Below are 23191 nucleotides of genomic sequence, written 5' to 3' on the forward strand. Positions count from 1 at the left end.
CGATACTTTGCTCGTTGCATCGCATGGTGACAATTTGTCGATCTCGCATCCATCGAAGTGTGTGACGAAAACTGCGCGGTCCATTATGCGCAAATTCTAGCTATCTTCGCCTCAAAACCATCTCTACTAGAGAGCCTTTTCAGACCCCTTGAGTCCATGGGTATCTAAACGCGCTGCAATGTCATCTCTTCAAACGCCTGAACAGATCAAAAACTCCTCTCTCGATGAACTCATTGCTATCGTTCAACCCACCATCCCGCCAATTACCGCCAGAATCTCTTGCACCCTGAATGGCTTCGGTATAACAGTATCCATACCCGCCTCCATCGCCATGGCAATCTGACCCGCTCTCGCATTCGCTGTGACGCCAACGATTACGTTTGGAGTGCACGCCAGCTGCTTCTCTATCTCTCGAATTCGTTTTGTCGCGCGGAGTCCGTCGCAAATCGGCATTTCCCAATCCATCAATATACAGTCGAAATGTGCCGCTGCTCCTTGTATGGAAGGCGGGGTGTCGAATTCAATGGGCTCGTTGTGTAAGGTGAGGATGGTATCAATGGCTTCGCCGCCATTGCTGCAGACATGTACCGTGCAGCCGGATCTTGTGAGTTGCTTGGCGAGGACCTTTTGGTTGAGGAGATTGTCTTCGACGAGGAGAATGCTGTGTCTTGGTAACGGTGGCGGTATCGATAGCTGCGGACTAGGCAGTTGTGGCCTTGGGTGCGTTTTCGCAGTCGATGCGACCGTGTTTGTTGAAGATGCCGATCCGGTCTTCACTGCCTTCTGTGCCACAGACATCCGAGCTTTTGTATAAAAGGCGAATGTACTTCCAACGCCATATTCAGAGCTCATACCGATTTGGCCACCTTGTAGCTCTGCCAGCTCTCGAGAAATGTACAGGCCAAGACCTGAGCCACCGTATTTTGTATGCGTTCTACGTTCTGCTTGCTCGAACTTGGCGAACACTTTGCTTTGGGAGTCCGCTGGTACACCTGAACCGCTGTCTACAATAGCAAAGTAAAGATAGACTTCTTCACCTTGCCCATAGTCTGTTTCTTGCGTCATGTCGGGTCGTGCTATCCCTGTAGAATGCCACGCAAAGCCCAGGCCAAATAAGTCAGCTGATGGAGGCTGTGGACTTGAGCCAAACCTCATCATGATGCTTCTTGTTCTTCGGGTCTTCGTGAACTTGATGGCGTTCGTAAGCAAGTTCACCAGAATTTGCATCAGCCTCGAAGAGTCGCCAAGGACTGTCGATGTGACAGTCAGAGGCGACGTTTCGTCTACAGATCTTTTGGCGTCGATGTCTTGAACTTCGAATTCAGTTTTGAACATCTGCGCAGCGTGGTCCAGCAAGTCGAATGGATAAAATGCTAGTGGACAAATGGTCAAAAGCTCTGAATCAAGCTTGCCAAGCGTCAGGATGTCGTCGATGATGCGGCGTTGATGGGCTGCGCAAAGCAGTATCGACTCGGCCGCTTCCGCGTTGAGCTTGATGATCTCGATAAACGACTGGTTGTCCATCGTCAACTTGGCGTCTTCATACGATAATATCACGCTATCAGCACATTGAGTGATGGCGGATAGAGGGTTACGCATCTCATGCGATGTGATATCGATGAACTCTTCCTGCCTCTTTTTGTCCCTGAGCGCAACCTCGGCATTGTGTACATGGAGATGTTCGATCCACTTCAGATGCGATATGTCTGTCAGGGAACCTTTGAGCGATTGTACCATACCATCTGCTCCGACATCTGGAGAAGCAGTGTGCAAGACCCAGAATGGTACGTCCGTTGGCGGGTGAGCGAGACCTATTTGCGGAGGTGAATAGCGCCGTTTGAGACGCAAATTACCGGAAATCTCCACCCCATCTATCAGGCTTCTTATCATCTCTTTGTCGCTGAATTCGTGATCCTCCGGAAGTATGTAGTCTTTCCAGACGAAAGAAAGACCACGGTGCTCTTCCGGTACGCCCAAAATGTCGTAGAAGTGACTATTTGCCCAGACAACCTGTCCCGTAGGCGCGAAGTCGTAGATACCGACGGGTGCTATCTCGGCAAATCTGCTCAAGCGTCTTTCGGTTTCACCCAACTTGATAAGCAGTTGGTCTTCGCGCATCTGAAGCTCTTCCTCTGCTGTGACCCTCGTAGCGATCTCGCGTAGATGACGTGCTATGTCGGTGACGAACTGCTTGTGGTCTGTATCATAGTCTCGCCGGGGGTTTAAGCCAAGAATGATGTGCCCTTTGTCAACTCCGCGGGCGCGCAATGTGATGACAACGAGGTATCGGCTTGGCTCACCAAATCCGAGCCAATCGACGTTGGTAAACAGTGCTTGATCTACCTCTTCTTCAACTGAGTCCTGAAAGCGAGCATGAAAGATTAGCTTCGTTCAAAAAGAGGATTGGAGAGCAGTTGCATGACAAAACTTACAACGACTAGAATACCTTCAGCTGAACTCATAGCACGGCGGAGAAGTGGAGCTAGCAAAGCGTCAGTGCCGGTGGATTCGAGCTGCAAAAGGGTGTTAGTCAGTGGACCGTAAAATCGGTACACTCCGAGCAGTCATTCCTAGACTGACATCTAGATAGTTCGGGGCAGCGGCGTATTTTGCACCAATGCCTATGGTGTGTTCCAGGCGAAGAAGTCCGTCTTTTGCACTTCCTTCTTGGGTGCTGTACATGATAGCCATCGGAATGTCGAGCGGATATTCTTGAAACACTTCGTAGATGTGTTGCCAGATGAGTTTGGTGCTCACGACTTGCGAGTGACCAAGTCTGTTGATCAAGGATGTCCTTCGGTCACGCAATTTTGTGCGTGTGACCTCTACCCAGGAGAAGTAGACACCTCCATGGTTACCGTCATCGTCCTTGAGTGAAACGAGCCCACCATCCCACCACGTCTCTTCCAGAAAGCCATTCCGCATGAATGAAAGTTCTAGTCCTTTTCGAGCAAAGCCATGTTGTTCCTTTTCAATAGTAAGAAAAAGCTGACCAAAAAGATCCCAGAGGCTTGGCATTACTTGTCCAATTGAGCTCGTCATCATGGTGGGATCAAGGGCTCCGATAAGTGACGGAAGATGCTCGTTATAGATTGCGATGCGTTTGGGACCCCAGTATATGGCAGCGGCACGGCTGTCCGAGAACAGCATGTGCGTGTACAAGCGGAGTGAGTGCGGCCACGTCCTGTAGTGGCCCAGAGGACTCGCTCCCCAATCCAACTTTCGGAATAAATCGACATGATCCGTTGTATAGAGATCATCAGTCCAATTCAAAGCTTTCGAAAGGCTCGTAAACTCGGTTTCAGACGACGTGGGAGTTAGCTTTGGTCGCAAAGTCAATGACTTCTGTTGCGTTGCACTCTCAAGCTTCCATTTCCCAAGCTCTTTGTCAAAGCAAGCTAAGCGTGTCTCAATCCCGTCAATGACGATCTCCAGGTTCCAAGAAATGTTTCCTACTTGGTCACATGACTGTGTTATACCAAGATCCGCGAGTAAGCCGTCTGGAGCGATGCGATCCATGTTACGCACGTGGGAGGCGAAAGCCCGTTGCACGAGGGGCTGTTCTGAAAAATTTCAAGCAGAATAATTATTTCTGTGTTTTACATGGCGGTTCAGCGGGTTCGGACAGCGAACTTTGAGCGAGCGGCTGGAGGTAGTACTTGGAAGGCGACATTTACAGGCTCGTCAACGCTAATGTGGACAGGGTTAGTAGCCATAATCAAGTGAGCAAATCGGCCCACTGTTATTATCGTTTGCAAAAGATGTGCACCCCCCCTCAGCCTCACTGAATAGAGCGTAGAGACACCTCCGTATACTCCTATTGGCTTAGATCTTCGTGATAGTCTAAGAGGGTCTAGATAGCCGTTAACAGGTGTCACTTTTAGAGCGAACCAGATAATTCTAACCTCTAAAATTGCTGCCCGCAATATGATATCATCAAGTACATCACCGCTCTCCTATTACATCATTATTTATCATAGACTTTTGTCATTATAGAAGTTCTAGGGGGGTGCACATCTTTTGCAAGGCACCGATAAACCCTGTGCCAATCAGAAGTCGATCCACGCAACCAGGGGTATCAACCGAGACTTGGCCTTGTGATAATTTCATGGGGACGGAGATCGAAAATAGCAGTCGCTTATCGTAAGTCGTGTATTTGAAGTCCTGGAAAACCCAAACTCCATCAATGCTTCAAACACCCTACAATGCCCATATATCCAACTCCACGCTATGCTTATATACAATCCGCTCTGAATGCAGCAAATGATTAGAAACTGAAAAGACCACTCCTCCTCTTTCCTAGGGGGTAGACGATCAAAGCGGCTAGGAACAAGCCCACCGTGATACCAATGGCGATCTGGATAACGGAGAAACCAACGTTGAGCGCAATGCTATTGATCGTGCTGCTTGCGCCAACATCTGCAGCGCTGATTGTAGTAGCGTTCGCTGTGCTGTTACGAACGATTTGATCGGCTGACACAAGACCGGAGACGAGCGAACCCTGGACACTGAGGCCAGAGGGCACTTGGACGAAGATGGCGGGCAGCATGGCTGCAGCAGCAAGACCATAGCCAATCTTGCGTGTGTGAGGAACAAAGTCGCTAACGGAACTGGCTCGTGATGTCGGCTGGCTGCCACTGTGCGTCGGATTGTACTCGGATCGCTCGACCTTGTGAGTGCGGAGAGGACCATGACTACGTCGACGCCAGACCTTACGGATCTTGACGAGGCGAGGACGGAGCTTGTCCTCCCATGTACTGATACACCAGTTCTCGACATGACGGCCAAATCGTGCATGTATGTTGGCAGCGATACCAATAGCGAGGGCGCCGAGCGTGTTGCTAACCTGGGCGTTGCTCTTGAAGTAGGTAGAGCTGTGGAAGTTGACGACCCAGCCGATGAAAGCAATGACGGTCATGGAAGGCATTTGCTTGTACTTGGCCTGGTTGACGATCATGAGGCAGAGAGCAAACGCCGGGACGAAGAGATAGTAGAAGTTGGTCGACATCGGATCATGGCACGTAGTGCGGGATGTTGCGTTCTTGTCCATCATACCATACAGGACCGTGCCGATCGTAATACCGAAGCCAAGGAAAAGGGAATAGATGATCGCGTACACCATTCGTACAGAGCCAGCAACAATGTGCTTAGATTGCAGTTCCAGGGAGGCGCATAGAACCATGAATCCAGGTAGGATGAGGGCAATGGACGACTGCGCCATAGCACTGAAGCAAAATATCTCTTTGCCATTGCTGCCCTTGATGGATCCAAGAGCGCGCGCGGCGAAGCTGGTGATGACCGAAGCGCCGATCTCGAACACATTGCTAATGAGGTCGTTACCAGGAGCGACAATAAGCTGCAACCATCCGATGAGACATCCGAGAAGGAAGCAAAATGGAAGGTCGATGAATCGAGCTTGGAAAGCAAATGGTCCGACAGTGGCAGATGCGCAGCCATACATGAACACTCGAAACCAGCGCCTGAACTTGGCTTTACGTCCCATGATCTCATCCAAGCGTGGCGTAGCTTCTTCAACACCGATGCGGTCGTGTACGACATCTTTGTAGATTTCGTGAACGTCGCGGAGCTTGCCAAGATCGACACCTTGAGTAGTTCGGACGAGCTTCACCTCGCTGGTATGAACAGAAGAGTCGTCAAATGCGACGATCATGCAGCCAGGCATGTACAGAAACTGTGCCTCAATCTCCAAAACGCGAGCCGACATGTTGAGGTACTCTTCCAGTCGATGTGTGGGTGCACCATACATCATCAGAGCTTTGCAGAGCTTGCGTAGATAGTTCTGACGCGCGAGGGTACCAGCACTGCAGTAACAAATTAGCCTAATACACAATCGAAAAGACTGTGGTTGACTTACAGGTGGATCTTGATCTTGATTTCAGTGTCGCGTCGTTTAGCTTTCTTGAACCCGAGGACGGACTCGTCAGACTTTGTTCGCTTGCCCATGCCAGGACGGGTCTTCTTGACCTGTTCGTCGAACTCATGGCCCAGATCTTGTTGTGCTGGCGTGGCAAAGCTACGAGCAGAGGATCCCACCAGCTGCGAGATAGACGTTCCCGACTGGTTGTTCTGATGCCGGAACCATGGTCGTGCAGCCCGCGGGGTGCTGTAGCCCGACTGCGGCGGTGATGGATTGGGGGAGTTCGCGGCAGTCGATGCACCGCTGAAAGTACTTGCGCTAAGGTTACGGGCATGACTATTCTTATATGATCGACCGGCGGCACCTGGAGCCTGCGCGGCGGCAGTGTTGGCTCTCAGAAGGGTACCCAGAACTCCCGTTCGGTACTTGGTGGGCCGTGAAACGCGCTCGTCTTCGACCTCGATATTGTCTGGAGTCACTTGGCCTGATTGAAGTGGTGCATCGGTATGATAGAGGTCTTCAGGACTAATAAGACCTGATTCTGCAGCACGAATCGTATGTTGACGTAGAAGCATAGAAGCACGCTTCATGAACTGGGGATCGTCTTCTTCGTCAATGGCTTCGTCAACAAAGTCGTAGGTTCGTGTCAAGTCCTGAAGCTCGACTGGGGGCGACACAAGCTCCCGTGAGTTGCGGCGACTGACTGGTGCAGAGTAAGTTCCAACAGACTTCGACAGTCGTGCAGCTCGCTGTTGAGCTGCGAGCCCTGAGCGCTGCTTGAGCTCTGCCTCGGCCGAAGGTAGTATTTCGGCAGTATCGTCGAACGGGTTGTCGTTGAGATAGAACTCAGGAGGCGTACGGGGTCCTTTTCGAATCGCTGGTCGAGGCCTTTGTACATCGCGAGGCAGCTCGATGAAATCTGGACGCACTACTTCTGCTGTCGGTGGTGGCTGTGACTCAGTGTGCTCTTCGGCCAATGCGAGTCGCAATGACTCTCGCATCGCAGAAAGGTCATCTTGTGTCACATCCGGCCTCTGGAGAGGAGTATTATGACCACCAGATCCAGTATCTTGGTCATCGGGGGATTGTGTGGAGAAAGGTCGTGGAGCATCTGAAGTGAAGCCAACACGCTTGCGCCCCGCACCGGGGGTAGTAGCCATGTGATCTTCAGCGTCGTGGTGGGACTGAGAATGAGAGTTGGGAGGCCCAGCGTCTTGAAGGGGATCCATTGTGGGATTATTATATGCCCCAATGCCCACCTGACACACTAACGGCGGAAGGCACGCTTCCTGTGCGTGAAAACGGCAGGCTCAGAATTTGAGCTATGCTGAGTTGAAACACTAACGGAAGCACGTGTAGCTATTGTCCGGGAGTTCAGTGGCTAGCGATAAGCTTCGGGACCGCTTGGTATACCTAGCTGAAGATCCTCAAGCTGCGGATGGGCTTTTGGTAAATTGCGCTGTCGGGTATGAATGGGTCCTTGGGCGCGACGGTCACTCTTGTTCGGCGGGCCACTAGTTTGTGTTGATGAGGACGACCGTGGCTTAGAGCTGCAGTATGCACGATAATGATTCAGATTGGCGAAAACCCGTTGTCGACGGTGGTGACTGAACGGTTCTGTAGACCGTGAATGCACTTTTTGTGGTACTGATAAGAGACTACTAGTGGCGCATGGACTGCACGCGTGTGCGACAGATGGCCAGATAGGTTGAATACAATCTGAGAGTGACCTGTGGCGAAGTGCAGACCCAGTTTTGTTTCAATTTCGTACGGCCAGACTGTTCGATTTACCTGTTCGTCAGCTTGGACAAAGAAATGGTGGAGCTGCAGGGAAGTGTCGAGAACACCAGAACCCCAACGCGCATAAAATGCAAGGGAAGCTCTTAGTGCTGGATGCGGCTGACGGGAGTGGCTGCCATGGCGTGGAAGTATATCAGGGTATAGTAAGGGCCGATTTTGTTGTGTCGAAAGTATGCCGAACGTTACATAGAATAAATGCCCTATCTGGCCGAGACAGAAGAATTTTTAAGGGGAAGCAAGTCACGGCCGCATTTGCGCGAGATGCAACACACATCATCAGAACGAACAAATGAATACAGCCAGAATGCAGACAAGACAATGAGGCTCTTGACTGACGACACGTTCCGGACACAAAACTCAATGCGAACAAGATGTGCGACTGGCCATTCCATGCTCGGTAGCGGGCGCGAGGGAAAAGTGGACATGTCGTTCCAAAGGCTTGGTGTGTGCTCGTTCGGGCAATCCGAGATAACAAGAGAAGTGGGTATAACTGGGTCAACTGCGTCTCTGTTTGCGCGGTCACCAATAAAGGGGCATCGTGCATGCTTGAATGCATGATAAGCTAGGTGGAGCATTTCTGATGTTGTGTCGAGATCGAGGGCAAACAGCAGCTGGCATCGCATCGCGCGAACTAAGTCACGGCCAGCAGCGGCAAAGGATTGCAAAAGGATTGGGAGAAGTCTGCTGGGGCGAATAAAGACTCAAAGGCAGATGGCGTGCTGGCCGTCGTAGTCGCTTCGATGTCGTTGAGATGGTGGCGGCCGTACCTAGGAGGCTGAAAATGCTTATTTTCCGCCGGATTCCCAACAACACAGCTCCGACGCACGCACTGACCTGTTTCGGTGTGACCATCACATGTCTGGCCATGAACGTGGGATGCGATACGGATTGGTGCGGGTCGTGTCCTTCGATGACGTTGCTTACCAAAATAGATGGCGCTTCCAATTTTCTCGAAGCTCAACAGCGGCAAGCAATCGGACATGCGCGGCTCCGGACGCGTACAGGAGTAAAGAGCACTGTAAGTACTCATCCAGAACACTGGTTCCGGCGCCTTCGCTTTCGATGTATAGAGGACTTGGTGTTTGGATTGTGGCTAGAAAAGGAAGCGCGGTTGATCTGTTTGATCGCTGAAGTGAAATAGCGATCCACGCATATCCGTTTGCGGAAGACACCCGTGGACGTGCGTGCTGTCGCGTCCCAGTTTATGCCAACGATCCGAGACCAACATAGAACAGCTTCTATCCGATGGTGCAGTGATGCTTCAGGGTCATGAACGTCATAAGTCGTACTCGCCCATCGAGCAACTCCACTTTCCCCTCGACTCGTTCCCCGACCGTGATTGAATCAGTTACGCATCACGTGCGCCGAGACATGACGTCGGAGCGGTCCTATGATCCGCCGAATGCCGATTAGATCTTGTGGAATGTGGGGCATCTAAGGCCTCTTTCCCCGCAGTGTAATTGCAGCACGGCACGTCTGCTTGAGGAGAGCCTGGAGAGGAGATCCCGTCCCCAAGGGGTCCATATGCCCCACCTTGACGAGATGTCATCTAAAGGATCCGTACCGTGGAAAGATTGACCAAGTCTGACCTACAGTACTGACAGCAGCAAGCTAGAACATCAATATGCCTAAGATTAACCATGTAAGTGCACATCCATCCTAGCGTTACATGTGCTGATTAAGCAGGTTGTGATTGTTGGAGCTGGCCCTTCAGGCCTTCTTCTTGGTACACTGTTGGCGCGCAACCTGAGTATTAAAGTCACCATTCTGGATGCGGATACAAAGGTGAATGGCAATCCACGCGCAGCCCATTACGCGCCATCAGCGGTATACGACTTCCATCGCGCTGGTATTATCGATGACATTCGAAAGGTCGGTCTTCATCCTAGGGGCGTGTGTTGGCGCTTGCAGGATGGAACCTTCCTGGCAGGTATGGGTCGGGAGCCAGAAGATTCCAAGTACTCCATGGTCGTGCTTCCTCTGGACCAACTCGGACCACTCATCATCAAGCACTTCGAAAGCTACCCCAACACTGAGATATTGTGGGGCCATAAGCTCGTGGGTGTCGAACAAGATGCCAATAGTGCTACTGCCACAGTAGAAACCCAAGATGGACAAACCAAGAAAATTTCTGGGGACTACCTCGTCGGCGCTGATGGTGCATCGAGTGGTGTAAGAACTGCGTTGTTCGGGAAAGAATACCCAGGCGAAACACTAGATCAGCAAATCGTGGCCACAAACGTAAGTCATAAAGACGAAGATTGATCATTTTGCTGAGTTGATGTAGGTCTACCTGCCATTTGACGAGAAATTCGGCTTCTGGGACTCCAACTTCATCTGCCACCCAACAGACTGGTATATGGCTGCCAAAATCACGAACGACGGCTCTGGCGCGTAACTTACGGTGACGATGCCGGACTTTCCAGAGAAGAGCTCATCAAGCGTCAACTGCGCGCTACGAGAAGATCTTGCCTGGAAACCCGAAGCATGATGAGTACAAGCTTCTCAGTATGAGCCCATACAAGCTGCAACAGCGCTGTGCCCCAAGTTTTCGCGTGGGCAAAATCGTGCTTGTAGCGGATGCCGCGCATCTATGCAATCCCTTCGGTGGTCTTGGCCTCACCGGCGGCTTTGCAGATGTCGGATCGCTGTACGACTGCTTCACTGGTATCCATCAGGATGAGCTGGACGACTCGATCCTCGACAAGTACAGTGAGATACGCATCAAGATCTGGCGCGAGATGATCGACCCTATGTCGCGAGAGAACTTCCATCGCCTCTGGGATCCAGCCTTCGAGAAGAAGCGCGACGAATTCTTCAAGATGTGCGAAAAGGCGAATAATGATCCGGTGTGGGGCAAGAGTATCGCAGAAGCGATTCATGCTGTCAGACATGACTTTACGCAGTATTTCAAGAGCAGACAGCAGAATGGCACGACAAATGGGACGAACGGAATCGATTCGAATGGCGACGTGAAGCATAGTATCGCAAGTAAAGCTGCTTCTTAGCTGATGTTCAATAGTTGAATAAATAATTAGTATCATTCATTCCATAATGTTGTACTCCTTTGTATTTATGGGTTCGATCTATGAAGCACTCGGCGGCGGCGGTCCCGGAATCGCCCCGATTTGCATCATCAACCCAAAGATATCTGGCTGTCCCCTCTCCTCCACAATCTTGCCATCCGCAAAACGATAGATGTTGAGAGCCGTCATGCAAATGCTCTTCCCTGATGCAGGCACACCCATGAAGTCACCCTTGTGCGTGCCCCGAGTTTCAAAGCGTGCGACTACCTTATCGCCTTCGCTAATAGTTTCTTGCAAAGTCCAGTTGATGTCAGGGAATGCGCCGCGCATCGTTCCGAGGATGTGGAGATAGCCATCCAGTCCTTTGAGAGGCTCGGGTCCGAAGGGGACGTGGAAGATGGCTGAGTCGGATACAACTTCTTGGCCAATCTTTGTGTCGCCCGAGTTGATAAATTCTATGAAGCGTTGTAGGTGAGGCAGGTTGTTTGCGGCCATGGTTCGAGATGGATGAAGGATAGAGCTTGACGAAGGCTCTTGTGAAAAGTTCACGGAATCGTTGTAACTTTTTCCCTGAGATTGCTGAATGGAGAGCTGGTATGTTTTTTTAGTATTACAAGAGTCCTTCCCGTGGAAGCTGTCATTTATGCAGACGGGATCCGATCGGAAAGCACGACATCATAGCGTCGCGTTGATTTTTGCACTAGCGAGGATTGGGAATTGCAATGCCGGACAAATAGACCCGCTCGGCTTTCTTGCACCTTCTGCGCTCCACAGCAGACACGAGATTGGCGGCTAATATTTCAGCATCACAGCTCTGAGATTCTGAAGTTTGAACGTGAAGAGCTGCAACAGTATCAAGAGCTTGATAGTGGTGATGAGGTGAAGTAATGTATCACGCCAACCTTATTTAAGTCTAATCTTCAGCCCCACCCTTGGCTTCAAGATCAATGTGGCTGAACAATGTAAAGTTCGAGTGATTGATAATTGCTGATTGATTATTATGTGAGAAATGGTACCAGTAGAAACGATTCATGGCCCGCAGACAGATAAGGACAGAGCTGCCGACGTCGGATGAGTCCCCTGCATCTTCGCACTTCCGCCGCAAAACTGAGCGGATACCGAGAACATTAGTAATCCAAGGGGATTGCATGCTTTGAGATATTCTCTCCCAGATGTAGAAGGTAATAACGATTGAGTATTATAGCTGTATTTCTGTGAGATATGTAAAAACGCTGCGCGCAGTTGAGGAGGTGAGAAGGCGGCAGCAACGGTCCTTTCCAAGTATCATATGTTTGGAAGGCAAGCAACACCATAGCACTAAGATTGTTCGCAAGTTTTTCTGCATCTCTCTATGCTGCGGAAGGATTACCACAACAACGCAAACAAATCAATGAGTTATCTGGACAATTATTCAGGATATTCATGCTTTCTATTCTAGAGACGACTGATACAATATTCCCCACTCCTTTGCTAATATCACACTGTAGCGAGAAAATCAAATGTACATGGACTTATAATTGCTCCAGCTCCAGTCAGCGTACCGTCCCGCCTCGCGCTCCCCCATTCACAGAACATGGACATGATGCGTGCTTGCAGCTGCAGGACGACAGACGTGCGCCACCTCAGCCGCACATCCTGGGGGCGGAAATACTGCGCCGCAATTCGTCTCACTACGTGACCTCTGCACTCCTTCTATTTCTTCTGCCTGACATAAAGACACCATGCCTAGCAGCGACCTTCGCCTGCTCGCCCTCGACGGCGGCGGTGTGCGCGGCCTGTCCGCTTTGATGATCCTCGAGAAGCTGATGGAGGCTGTCGACCCAGACGCGCCGCCAAAGCCGTGCGATTACTTCGACATGGTCGGCGGGACGAGCACGGGGGGGTGAGCAGTCGTAATCGCGGGTTGTGAAGAGCGAGCTAACCCTCCAGCCTCATCGCCGTCATGCTGGGCCGGCTGAGGATGAGCGTGGCAGACTGCATCACGGCATACCTGTCACTCTCCAACCGCGTTTTCCGCAAGACGCAACACCGGGTGACGGTCAAGGGCAAGATGCAGGGCCGCTTCGACGCAGAGGAGCTGGCGCGGGCGGTGAAGGAGGTGGTCAAGCAGCAGGGCCTGCCAGAAGATGTGCTGCTCAAAGACGCGCCTGAAGCAGGATGCAAGGTGTAGGTCAAGTGCGTATGCTTTAGCGAACCGTAGACTGACCACGACAGCTTCGTGTGCGCAACGAGCAAGGAGACGAACGAGACGGTCTGCCTCACGAGCTACCGCACCCCGCGCGGCAACAGCGACCTCCTTAACAGCGTGACCATATGGGAGGCGTGCCGAGCCACGTCGGCAGCCACCTCCTTCTTCGACCCGATCGCGGTGGGCAGGTTTGGCGAGGAGTTTGTGGACGGGGCGACGGGCGCAAACAACCCGGTGCGCGAGGTGTGGGACCAGGCGCAGCTGGCGTGGGGACTAGAGCCGCTGGAGGGCCGGGTCAAGTGCCTGGTGTCGATCGGGACAGGCGTGCCGTCGCTTAAGCCGTTCAAGAACGACGTGCTGCACATCGGCGAGACGCTGGTGGCGATCGCCACGGAGACTGAGCAGACGGCAGAGAGGTTCCGACGCGAGAGGGCACTGCTGGACAGCACTGGACGGTACTATCGCTTCAATGTGGTGCGGGGCCTAGAGGATATTGGACTGGAAGAGGCGAAGAAAGTGAAGGAGATGGCAGCAGCAACGCGGCGGTACATCAGCTCGCACGAGGTGCATACACAGATGCAGGCGTGTGCAGGCAGCATTGCAGGCAGAGAGTGTTAGTCTGGATGTCGCATTCGTGCAGGGTCTAGCTAAGATGTGTAGACTTTGGCGAATATCGAACCGTCTTCAGCCTCGAGGGCGTCCCAAGAGTGCGTCAGTTCGTGGACAGGCCGGCGGAGATGGCAGAGCTCGAACGCGTGCTGGTGCCAGGACCACGACAGAATCAGCGTCAGAAGATACACGTACTGCATGGCCTCGGCGGGATAGGCAAGACGCAGTTGGCGGTGGAGTTTGCACGGCGACACCACCGCCGGTTCAGCTCAGTGTTCTGGCTGGACGGACGAAGCGAGGATACTCTTAAGCGCAGCATTGCGAGTTGCGCAAGCAGGATCCCTCAAGGCCAGATCTTAGAGACGAGCAGAACGTATGCTGCTGACAGCGGCACTAATGTGGATGCGGTAGTGAAGGATGTAATGGCCTGGCTTGCGCGGCCTGACAACACTACCTGGCTGCTTATCTTTGACAACGTCGACCGAGAGCACAAGGCGCAAGGCGGCGATCCAGATGCGTACGACGTAAAGCGCTACCTGTCAGGCGCCGACCACGGATCGGTGCTGGTGACGACGCGACTGGCGAGGCTAGAACAGCTCGGCAAGTCGCAGCAGCTGGGTAAGGTATCTGAGGAGCAGGGCCAGGCCATCTTCATGAGCTGGTACAAGAAGAAGCACGGTAAGCTGAGGCGACGGGCGTCTGGATGCAAGTCAATCATGCTAACAAGACACTCATAGACACAGCTGAGAGCGAGCGGCTGCTTGCGCTGCTAGATGGACTACCACTCGCAATCGCGCAGGCGGGCGCGTATCTGCAGGAAAGTGGAGTCGGACCGGCGACGTACCTGCGCTTCTACGAGCAGCAATGGAGCGAGCTGATGGAGTTGGACCAGCTGGTCGACGCGCCGCTCCAGGACTACCCTGATCGTAGCGTGTGGACGACATGGGCCATCTCGTACCAGGCGATACGCCAGAAGCACGAGGTCACAGCAAATTTGCTGCTGCTGTGGTCGTTTCTCGACAACAAGGACCTGTGGTACGGCTTGTTTGCTATGGGATGCATGCAGTCTCCTGTAGCTGCAAGGATGCTGTCAAGGTACATTGGAGAAATCTCGAGCAGCGAGATAACGTTTAGCAGAGCAATGCAGCTGCTGCGCAACTACTCGCTCGTCGAAGAGGTGGCAGAAACAGGAAGCTATACAACGCATCCAGTAGTCCATCAATGGGCATATCACTCGCAAGGCAGGTGCTTCGCGACGGAGCTGAGTCGACTGGCTGTAGTTGCTATAGGCTGGGCTGTGCCGAAGAGCTCTACTCGCGACTACACTACTTTGCAGCGCCGGCTTCTCCCACATGCACAGGCGTGTTCTAGACAGATATCGAGGGAGGAGCCAGCATGGAGTTGTGGAGATTACGGAGGTAGCAATGGCGCTGCGGACGACAAGGAAGAGCAAGAAACAGTGCTGAACGCTGTACATCTCCTGGGCTTACTCTACGCAGACCAAGGCAAGCTGGGCGAGGCGGAGCAGACGTACGAGCAAGCGCTGCGAGGGAAGGAAGAAGCATTCGGGCCCACGGACACGTTGACTTTGCAGACGATCGAAAACCTAGGCATCCTCTACGCGGACCAAGGCAAGCTGGGCGAGGCGGAGCAGATGTTCGAGCGGGCCCTGCGAGGGATAGAAGAGAGACTCGGACCCACGCACACGTCGACTCTGCATGCGGTTAACAACCTAGGCATCCTCTACAAGAACCAAGGCAAGCTGGGCGAGGCAGAGCAGATGTACGACCGGGCGCTGCGAGGGTACGAGAAGGCATTTGGGCCCACGCACACGTTAACTCTAGGAACGGTCATCAATCTAGGCATCCTCTACAAGAACCAAGGCAAGCTAGGCGAGGCGGAGCAGATGTACGACCGGGCGCTGCGAGGGATGGAAGAGGAACTTGGACCCGCGCACACGTCGACTCTGCTGGCGGTTAACAACCTAGGCAACCTCTACAAGAACCAAGGCAAGCTGGGCGAGGCGGAGCTGATGTACTTGCGGGCGCTGCGAGGGATGGAAGAGGCACTTGGGCCCACGCATACGTTCACTCTACAGACAATTAACAGCCTAGGCAATCTTTATGCAGACCAAGGCAAGCTAGGCGAGGCAGAGCAGTTGTACGAGCGGGCGCTGTGCGGCTATGAGGAGGCTCTTGGCCACGATCGAGTCCAGCAGTACAGGCCGGCACTTAACAACCTGGAAAATTTGGGTAATCTCTATGCCACACGAGCAGAGACCACCAAAGCCCGAGCAGTGTATACCCAGGCACTTACAGGACTCTCTCATGTTCTTGGTCCGTCGAGTGACAAATGTATAGAGTTAGCTACTAAGATAGATACTCTTTCTGTTCGTGACACAGGCAAAGAAGAGGTCTGAGACACTGCGCGAGGGAAGCAAGAAGAGTTCGAGACTACCAATACGGAGCGTCGTTAGGAAGGCGTTCTGATTGCGCAGTTTGTGAACTCCTAATACCTGAGATATATTAACAGCTAAAGTTTCGTATAACTAGATACGCTCAAAGACCTGCTCTATACTTAGGTCATACTATTCTTCCCTACCACAGTCGCGCTACTGGGGCTTTCCAAGCCTGTACTTCGCTCGTCCTTGCACCTGTAGCCTTTGGCTCTAAGGGTTCAGCTCTTTGTCCGCCTTCAGCAACCTGTACTCGCGGTACCTTGGCCTTGGGTTGAGAGGGGCCAACGCCTTCCGCAACCTGCATGCCGCTTGCCCGCACTACCTTGACCTTTGATCCTAAACTATAGTTCGATAGACTCGCGGAATGATTTTTAAGATGTTTGATTGGGAGAAATTTCTCGTCACGGCGTGATATTCGCTACGTCGTATGATATATTACTTCGGTCACTCTCCTAATTCACAGCTAACGTCTAACTTACTAATACGGTCAATCTCTAAGATTCCTTATTCAAGTCACTGTCTGGGGCACCATAACTAAACACATCGCATCCGTCGTACTACACGTCTGCCAAACATATGCCTCGCGGAGTACTTGGGTAGCGACCGCAGTAATCTGCGCGCTACTCACTGTAACGTTCGTTGTACTCGCTACCACACTAGTTTGAGTCACCGTCACATTACTTGTAACCTTCATTGTAGGCATTACAATCGTCTCCGGAGATTCGGGATGCTTGATGTAGTGCGCGGTTCGCAGCGACTTCCCGGTGAACATCGATGCGACGACCGCGCCGATGAGTATGGCTAGGAAGAGGATGATGCCGAACGTGATCTGGACGGGTCTTCGACACCAGAATAGGGGTATTTCTGGGCGGAGAGGAAGGTATTGTGGGAACGGTTCAAGTTCCACGGCGCCTGGGTGATCGAAATGGCTGGGTGAGGGGAGAGCGCTGTTGGGGTTGCTATGGTAAGACATGGTTGTTAATGCAATAGATTATGTTGACCAGGTGGGAATTTCTATGTCGAAGTCTTATTGACACAACATGAAAGGGCATTGTGCGTCTTTGATGCGCGTCAAAAATGCACTGTGTAAGGGATATGTGAGCGCACAACGTCTGGGTGCTGGACAGAGGATTGTCAAGGTAGTTAAATATGACAGGACGATCGACATAACGGCATTAGATTGATGAAAATAGGTTTCAAAATTTTAAGAGAGAGAATCAGTTGCGAGAATGAATTTAATTTATGTGGGAACTGCGAATAGTTCATACCGCACCGCGACCCTGTACTCGCATACACGAATACATGAGTCATACTTATGCCTTACATACTACACAAGAAAATACTGCTTTTGGATCTACCTGGCATGTTGCGGTCCGATCTTCCTTAAGATCGAGCTCCTGTTTCGTGCAGCGTTTAACGCACTCTGCATTCGTCGGCCAGTTGCCGACAATGTAGCACTGCCTACCTCCACCTTTCCCACGTCTAGGTGTAGAAGTTGGTTCTTTGGGTGCCTCGGATATAGGGCTTGGTTTCGGTGTAGGTGTCGAAGTAGGAAGTGGTGCCATCGAAGGCATCATACTCATACTGGTAGTGGTGATGGTAGTCGGTTGCGGGGTGATGGAGAGCTGCATCACTGATGTTGAATACTCTATCGTAGTGATGTTCTTAGTCTCGTGCTCTATGGGTACCGTGGTGAAGACAGGTCGGGTGGGCCTCGTCGCCATGTCCATACCAATTTTGCCGCCGACGAGGACAGCTGTGATGAGGGAGAGGATGATGACGATTACGCCGCCTATGATCCATCGCGACTTGCTGTTCAAAGAAGGGCGAGCTGACGGCTGCGCTTCCAAGTCACCAGGAAAATGTGGGTGGTTCGGATCGCGGTGGTCGACTGGAACTCCTGTGGTTTGAGCCTCTAGGGGCTGTGCTTGGGTGGTGCTGTCCATGCTAATGCGATTTGCTTGGGTCTGAAAGTTCATATGTTCGCCTGTGCTATGTTTCAAGGGACCTTGAGAAAGAGTTGGATGATTTCGCATGGACCAATGTACTCTGTTGTTTGGGCATTGTGATTGTGCAATGCGAAGTTTGCGACAATGTGCTTTCGGCGTAGGAGACCTGCACAATGGTCTTGGTCTTTAATTGATTGAGAGAATCGCTGCTGACAGCGCAAACACGCCTTTGTGACATGTCGAGCTATAATGCTCGAGGCGCGTTCGCTGTTCGTGTCAATAGATGGTCTTTCTGATTGTGGGAAAGGGTAGATCTGATAGCAGAACATCACATATCCACGGTTCCCTTTGCACCGAGTTGGCTGTAGCAGAAGTATCGCGCCTCATCGTTGCTCATCCACCTCCAGGTTTCGGCTTCGGCTTCAGCGCATCTCCTAACAACCCCGGGTCCAGCATCTTCGCCTCAGGCACCTCAACACCGCACTTGACATACATGCTACTCCACAGTGCGCCCACAGGCCTTTCTTCGGGCATAAACACAACAGTGTTGACAAATGTCTTCGTGGTGTTGAGGCAGTCTGGCATGTTGAATAGCTGTGCTTCGCAATTGTCGCCCTTGCTAGACACGAAGACGCCGCAACGCGCCTCACTCGGTAGATTAACGCAAGTCCCGTTCTTCCATTGTTCGAGCGGGCGCGGGAAGCGCATCTGCTGCACAACGTTGCCGCGACAGTGTTTTGGACCACCAGAGCCAGAGTAAGACAGTGCGACGATGGGGAGTTGCGGTGTTGGTGGTGGTCGCGGTGGTCGCGCCGGTTTACGCGAGGGCGAGGGCGTCGCGATGGGGCCGATTGCGCCTTCTGCGTCCCAACTTGCACTGGTTCGAGGAGTCGGAGTCGCTCCTAGCATGCCTTCTTCAATTCCAAAGGTTGTTGATACTGGTGGCAATGAAGTGCCTGGTATTATAGACGTTCCATTATACACATCGACGCGGTCGAAATCGCTTCCGTTGAGGCGTGCCTTTCCGGACAGGAGCCTCTCAGATTCTCCAACCTTAGCTGCTTGCGCGACTGTTACTTGGATGATCTTGTCTGGGGGTGCGCGGACTTCGATGGCGGTCGCGAGCGAGAGGGCGATGATCAGGATGAGGACGACGGATGATGCGATTATGATGATCCGTTGCGGGACTGTCATGATGGAGGCATCAGAGTTTATTTGTTGAAGATCAAGAGGAAGAGCAGCATTTGAGGTTCAAGATATCGGAACGGCTGCCAGGGTATGGTGTCGCGTTGCACGTTTCATCTCCACGAAGTCCTGAAACGCGCTTCAGAAGCGACCGTTCCCCAGCGTGCACACACAATTTTGTGCATCTAATCAAGTATGCAATGGGTGTTCAAGATCTAGAATCTAAGGGTGCTCTGTCAGTCAAAAAGAGTATGACTGGGAAGGAAATTTCCGGACCACCGCTTGCTCCTTGTACACACCACCGTCAGAATCTCTAAAAGCGTACACGAGAACATCCAGACACCTCAAATCCTCAGTGATTGTTCATCGCTTCCTTCACGATTCGTATCCGATCGCCATGTCGCAGCCAGTGTATGGGCAGTGAAGCCCACTCATCTCGGCTTAAGCACGCCACGAACGCGAGTTGGTAGGAAACGCTTTGACTGGGCCATGGGTCCGGGATCGGGTAGCTTCTGGTATGCAAATAGGCAGTTGGCAGTCATGTGTGTCCTATGGGCGTTGTAGAGTCGCACGACTCCGGAGTCCCGACATATGCTACAGCTGACTGTTGCAAAGCAATCCGAGCGGTGGTGATTCTCTCGCTGACAGCGCGTACAGAAATGCTCGCGGCCCCAGGCGGGAGGAGGATATGACTTGCCAATGGACACAACACTCTCAACTACTTCCTGTATGTTGCGGCCTTTTACGACAGCGGGTGGTTTGCCGACAGGATACAGGCCGTCTTTGAGTGCGAGGAGAACTGCAGCCATGAGCGTTCCTGCTGCATCGTTTCCGGCGGTATGCAGGTTGTCGATATGAACATTGAAGTATGTTAGGAGGTCACGCAGGCCGATATTCGGGCCCTTGGGACCTGCAATGCCAGCCTTGGTTGCCATGGCCTGCGTATCGATGACCTTGACGACTGTACCGTAACTACGCAGGTCCACTCCGAAAGCGCGCTGGATATGCTCGAACTCATTCTCCACCGCGTGGCCGATCAATATGATGGGCTGTAGGGACCCCACTTTATCACCACCCAGGCGAGGACGCACGAAGGTATCGATGACGACCTGCTTCGCTTCCTCCGCCGTGACGAACTTGGTGGTGCCGAAGTGGAAGATCTCAGGATCGCCAGAGCCCTTGAATGTATTCAAAAGATGTGCATGTGGCATGATCCGGGCATGCGCTACTTGGATGCCTGTCAAAATGTTCTCGGCGTGCGCGGTAGGTAGCATGCCTTTGGCTAGAAGCTCCGCGATACCTAGCACTTCAGTTAGATATTGCGACTAAAACAGATAAGCTGTTAAACTTACCAAGCTCGGTCGTGGGCTTCGGCTGATGCTGCCACCATTCAATATCCAGGCAGACAACGGCAGCTTCGTTCAATACCGACGGTGCGCCAAGGAGAGGAAAGCCGACGAAGTGGCGGACCACATCCGCTGCGTCAATGTCCGCCAGGGCGCGGGTCAAGTGCGAGTTCAGTTCCTTAGGCGAGAGTTTGTTGTTGTCACCCATACCGAACCCCGGTGGCCTCACTATGTGCACCATGTTGCAAGTGGCGCTCCAAGATGTGAGAAGAGTTGAGATGTTATGGTTGTCGGACTTGTGGAGTGGGAAGCGTTCCATGTGGTGCAGAAGTTGGGGAGAGAAATCTTATCGCCGGTAGAAGGTCGGAGCAAATAATGGCAATCTGCGGGAAGGTCTAGTGAAAGAGGTGAAAGTGGCTACCTAGGCTGTGACACACGCCGTAGAGAATTGTATGTTTCGTTTGCGTGCGCCACAGCAACCTCTGTCAGATGAAAATCCACTTAGAAGAACTTATTCGCAGACGAAATCATGCGAAATGTTGATCTCAGGAAGTAATCAGATCAGGTACAGCCAGCGCAGTTTCGAGACACTGGGCATGATGCTTCGGGTGATAGTATGGCAAGCATAATCGGGCGCATTGAGCATTGCGCTCTATTCCTACGGCCATTGATACGGAACAGGGGCGCATCTATAACAGAATGCTTGACAGGTCATAATGAGCTTTTGTTTATGTTGTTGAAGACCCCGAGAGAAGAGTGGGCTAAACATGTTGGGTCTAGCGCCGTTGACAAACACTCGAATCTGAGGTTTTGGCGAGAGCCATTCCATCTCTCACCCCGACACTGTCCAGCGTTTTCGTCCATCTTTCATAGCAGGGTTCTCCATATGAATCTTCCAACATGCGGGCACCAGACGCCACTCCGTGCGACGATCTTTTAGTCCCAAATGCCCATTTGCGCTACACGGCTTCGCAACATGCCTCTCCAAGCACATCATGCAGGCGTCATTGTTGTCCGCTTGTCTGGCTCGGAAATCGGGTAACCCGTTTCCAGTACCCTGTCCTCGGGCCTTCACTACGCTACCCACTGTTTTATTCTTATTATTAGCATGTCATGCTTCCGAGCCTACCGCTTGCTTTCCTTTGTTCGCTCACAGTCGCCGTCTATTTCTTACCCGCCAACTTGGAAGCGAACTGCTAAGCGTCTTCAGTCGAGCTATAACACGTGCGCCCGTTTCTAAGCATCCCAATATGGTCGTCGGCGAGAGCGAACTTGCTGATTGTCATCCTTCGCTCATCAAGCACTATCGAGACGGTGTCAGGCCCCTACCTGGTTTAGCAGCCATGGCGCAAAATCCGCTTTCCACAAAGACGGAAAACAAGCTAGTTTCTGAGTTTAAGCAGTCAAGCCCAACGATCTAGCTCATCGTCCAGAGATAAGCGAGCCGCAAGTTGATCTCGCGTAAGGCCTTACGATCTTGCTCAATCACATCCCCTCAGAGATACAAGCGAGTAATACGAATGCGGAAATCAGGAAACAAACGTTCCTCGTGATGATCATAACATTTATCGAATCGTCGCTCTTGGGTGAACTACTCTCTTGGTGCTCGGCGACTTACTGATGCAACAAGTATCAAAGCCTGACATGTGCACGATAGCCGTGGAGGCGTTGAAGTCAACGGCTATGGCGCATATAAGGTTAACGGCTCGCGTATGGTGACAGTCAGTATTCTCACCCCCTCATCCTACCGAGGAGCTTTTATAAGCATTTCTCGGACGGTTTGTACTTCAAGTTGTGACGTTAAGTCGCCTCAAGTTCATACCTGTCATCTTGTCACAAGTCGCTTTCGCTTTCCCTGAAGCTCAAGCCGGAGAGCCAAACTTACAGATCATTTCAGACACTTGCTAGTTGCTGCTTCTTGGCCTCACGTATACTCAAGATGCATCCTATCATTGCTATAAGCCTAGCTGTTCTAGTAGCCACCTATTTGGTTCTGCAGCTCCTGCTTCATCTCACGCAAAGCAAACGCGAACCACGCCTTCTAGAGTCGACACTACCATTTCTCGACTCTGCCATTGACATATTCAAGCACAGAGCTAATTACCTAGCAAGCCTGAGGTAATGACTCGGTGCTCTTATGGTTTGACCTTCTCTAACAGTGCTCGTAGAAGCCGATACCAAGTCAATATTCATACTTTGCGAATGCCATTCCAGCGTCTCTATGTTGTACACACATCGGACTTGATCCAGGCCATTCAGAGTAAAGCGAACGCAACTACCTTTATTCCGAACCTGTTAGATTTCGGTATGCTTTTCAGTGGTATGAATAAGAGGTCGCAGGGGATCTTGGCTAAAGCCTTTGGAGTTAATGGGAACGCCTTTACCATGAGTGTTCATAAGCACTTGCTCTCTGGTCCGTCACTCAGAATAGCCACGAGCACAGCTGTAGATAGGCTAAGCGCAAGCTTGCCGAACAACTTTACCGAGAGAGGCGGTGAAGGACTACTCGAGCTGGTTCGCCATGAGCTTACCTTGGCGTTGACTGGCGCTATATATGGCCCCGAGAACCCCTATGATGATCCCGCAATCGAAGCAAGCTGGTGGTATGTACAAACTTCTTTCTACGATTGATGAGCTTTTAGCTAACTTTCGTCAGCCAATTCGTACCGGGTATCAACCATTTACTCTACAGCCCATTCCCAAGCTTGACTGCGCGTAAAGCACTGCAAGCGCGCAGCCGAGTCGTGAATGC

General features: G+C 52.0%; 9 protein-coding genes across 9 annotated transcripts; 2 read left to right on the forward strand and 7 right to left on the reverse strand.

Moving 5' to 3' along the window:
- Nucleotides 1-243: 243 nt before the first annotated feature.
- On the reverse strand, nucleotides 244-3150 carry SNOG_12450 (hypothetical protein; the record flags this gene model as incomplete). The annotated part of the gene is made up of 6 exons (XM_001802621.1): nucleotides 244-661; nucleotides 702-783; nucleotides 855-1811; nucleotides 1854-2361; nucleotides 2433-2513; nucleotides 2581-3150. 6 exons carry the CDS (start codon nucleotides 3148-3150, stop codon nucleotides 244-246), a joined length of 2616 nt encoding a protein of 871 aa, XP_001802673.1.
- Nucleotides 3151-4267: 1117 nt separating this feature from the next.
- Nucleotides 4268-7107, reverse strand: SNOG_12451 (hypothetical protein; the record flags this gene model as incomplete). Its single annotated transcript, XM_001802622.1, has 2 exons — nucleotides 4268-5822; nucleotides 5876-7107. The coding sequence occupies 2 exons, from the start codon at nucleotides 7105-7107 to the stop codon at nucleotides 4268-4270; spliced, it is 2787 nt and encodes a 928-aa protein (XP_001802674.1).
- Nucleotides 7108-9302: 2195 nt separating this feature from the next.
- SNOG_12452 (hypothetical protein) lies at nucleotides 9303-10686 on the forward strand (the record flags this gene model as incomplete). Its single annotated transcript, XM_001802623.1, has 4 exons — nucleotides 9303-9320; nucleotides 9365-9850; nucleotides 9966-10072; nucleotides 10110-10686. 4 exons carry the CDS (start codon nucleotides 9303-9305, stop codon nucleotides 10684-10686), a joined length of 1188 nt encoding a protein of 395 aa, XP_001802675.1.
- Nucleotides 10687-10727: 41 nt separating this feature from the next.
- SNOG_12453 (hypothetical protein) lies at nucleotides 10728-11318 on the reverse strand. Its single transcript, XM_001802624.1, has one exon. The coding sequence runs from the start codon at nucleotides 11197-11199 to the stop codon at nucleotides 10765-10767; it is 435 nt and encodes a 144-aa protein (XP_001802676.1). The 5' UTR covers nucleotides 11200-11318; the 3' UTR covers nucleotides 10728-10764.
- A 1107-nt stretch (nucleotides 11319-12425) lies between these two features.
- On the forward strand, nucleotides 12426-15920 carry SNOG_12454 (hypothetical protein; the record flags this gene model as incomplete). Its single annotated transcript, XM_001802625.1, has 5 exons — nucleotides 12426-12586; nucleotides 12634-12870; nucleotides 12919-13505; nucleotides 13553-14179; nucleotides 14245-15920. 5 exons carry the CDS (start codon nucleotides 12426-12428, stop codon nucleotides 15918-15920), a joined length of 3288 nt encoding a protein of 1095 aa, XP_001802677.1.
- Nucleotides 15921-16098: 178 nt separating this feature from the next.
- On the reverse strand, nucleotides 16099-16932 carry SNOG_12455 (hypothetical protein; the record flags this gene model as incomplete). The annotated part of the gene is made up of 3 exons (XM_001802626.1): nucleotides 16099-16300; nucleotides 16588-16607; nucleotides 16630-16932. The coding sequence occupies 3 exons, from the start codon at nucleotides 16930-16932 to the stop codon at nucleotides 16099-16101; spliced, it is 525 nt and encodes a 174-aa protein (XP_001802678.1).
- Nucleotides 16933-17272: 340 nt separating this feature from the next.
- On the reverse strand, nucleotides 17273-18146 carry SNOG_12456 (hypothetical protein; the record flags this gene model as incomplete). The annotated part of the gene is made up of 2 exons (XM_001802627.1): nucleotides 17273-17946; nucleotides 18008-18146. 2 exons carry the CDS (start codon nucleotides 18144-18146, stop codon nucleotides 17273-17275), a joined length of 813 nt encoding a protein of 270 aa, XP_001802679.1.
- Nucleotides 18147-18301: 155 nt separating this feature from the next.
- On the reverse strand, nucleotides 18302-19102 carry SNOG_12457 (hypothetical protein; the record flags this gene model as incomplete). The annotated part of the gene is made up of 1 exon (XM_001802628.1): nucleotides 18302-19102. The coding sequence occupies one exon, from the start codon at nucleotides 19100-19102 to the stop codon at nucleotides 18302-18304; it is 801 nt and encodes a 266-aa protein (XP_001802680.1).
- A 422-nt stretch (nucleotides 19103-19524) lies between these two features.
- On the reverse strand, nucleotides 19525-20758 carry SNOG_12458 (hypothetical protein; the record flags this gene model as incomplete). Its single annotated transcript, XM_001802629.1, has 2 exons — nucleotides 19525-20393; nucleotides 20446-20758. 2 exons carry the CDS (start codon nucleotides 20756-20758, stop codon nucleotides 19525-19527), a joined length of 1182 nt encoding a protein of 393 aa, XP_001802681.1.
- Between the last annotated feature and the right edge of the window lie 2433 nt (nucleotides 20759-23191).

The sequence above is a fragment of the Parastagonospora nodorum genome (assembly GCF_000146915.1).
Source record: "Parastagonospora nodorum SN15 chromosome Unknown scaffold_22, whole genome shotgun sequence".
NCBI lineage: Eukaryota > Fungi > Ascomycota > Dothideomycetes > Pleosporales > Phaeosphaeriaceae > Parastagonospora > Parastagonospora nodorum.

Excerpts from the sequence above, each read along its gene's own strand:
- SNOG_12453 (XM_001802624.1), bottom strand. The coding sequence starts at position 11,199 with ATGGCCGCAAACAACCTGCCTCACCTACAACGCTTCATAGAATTTATC.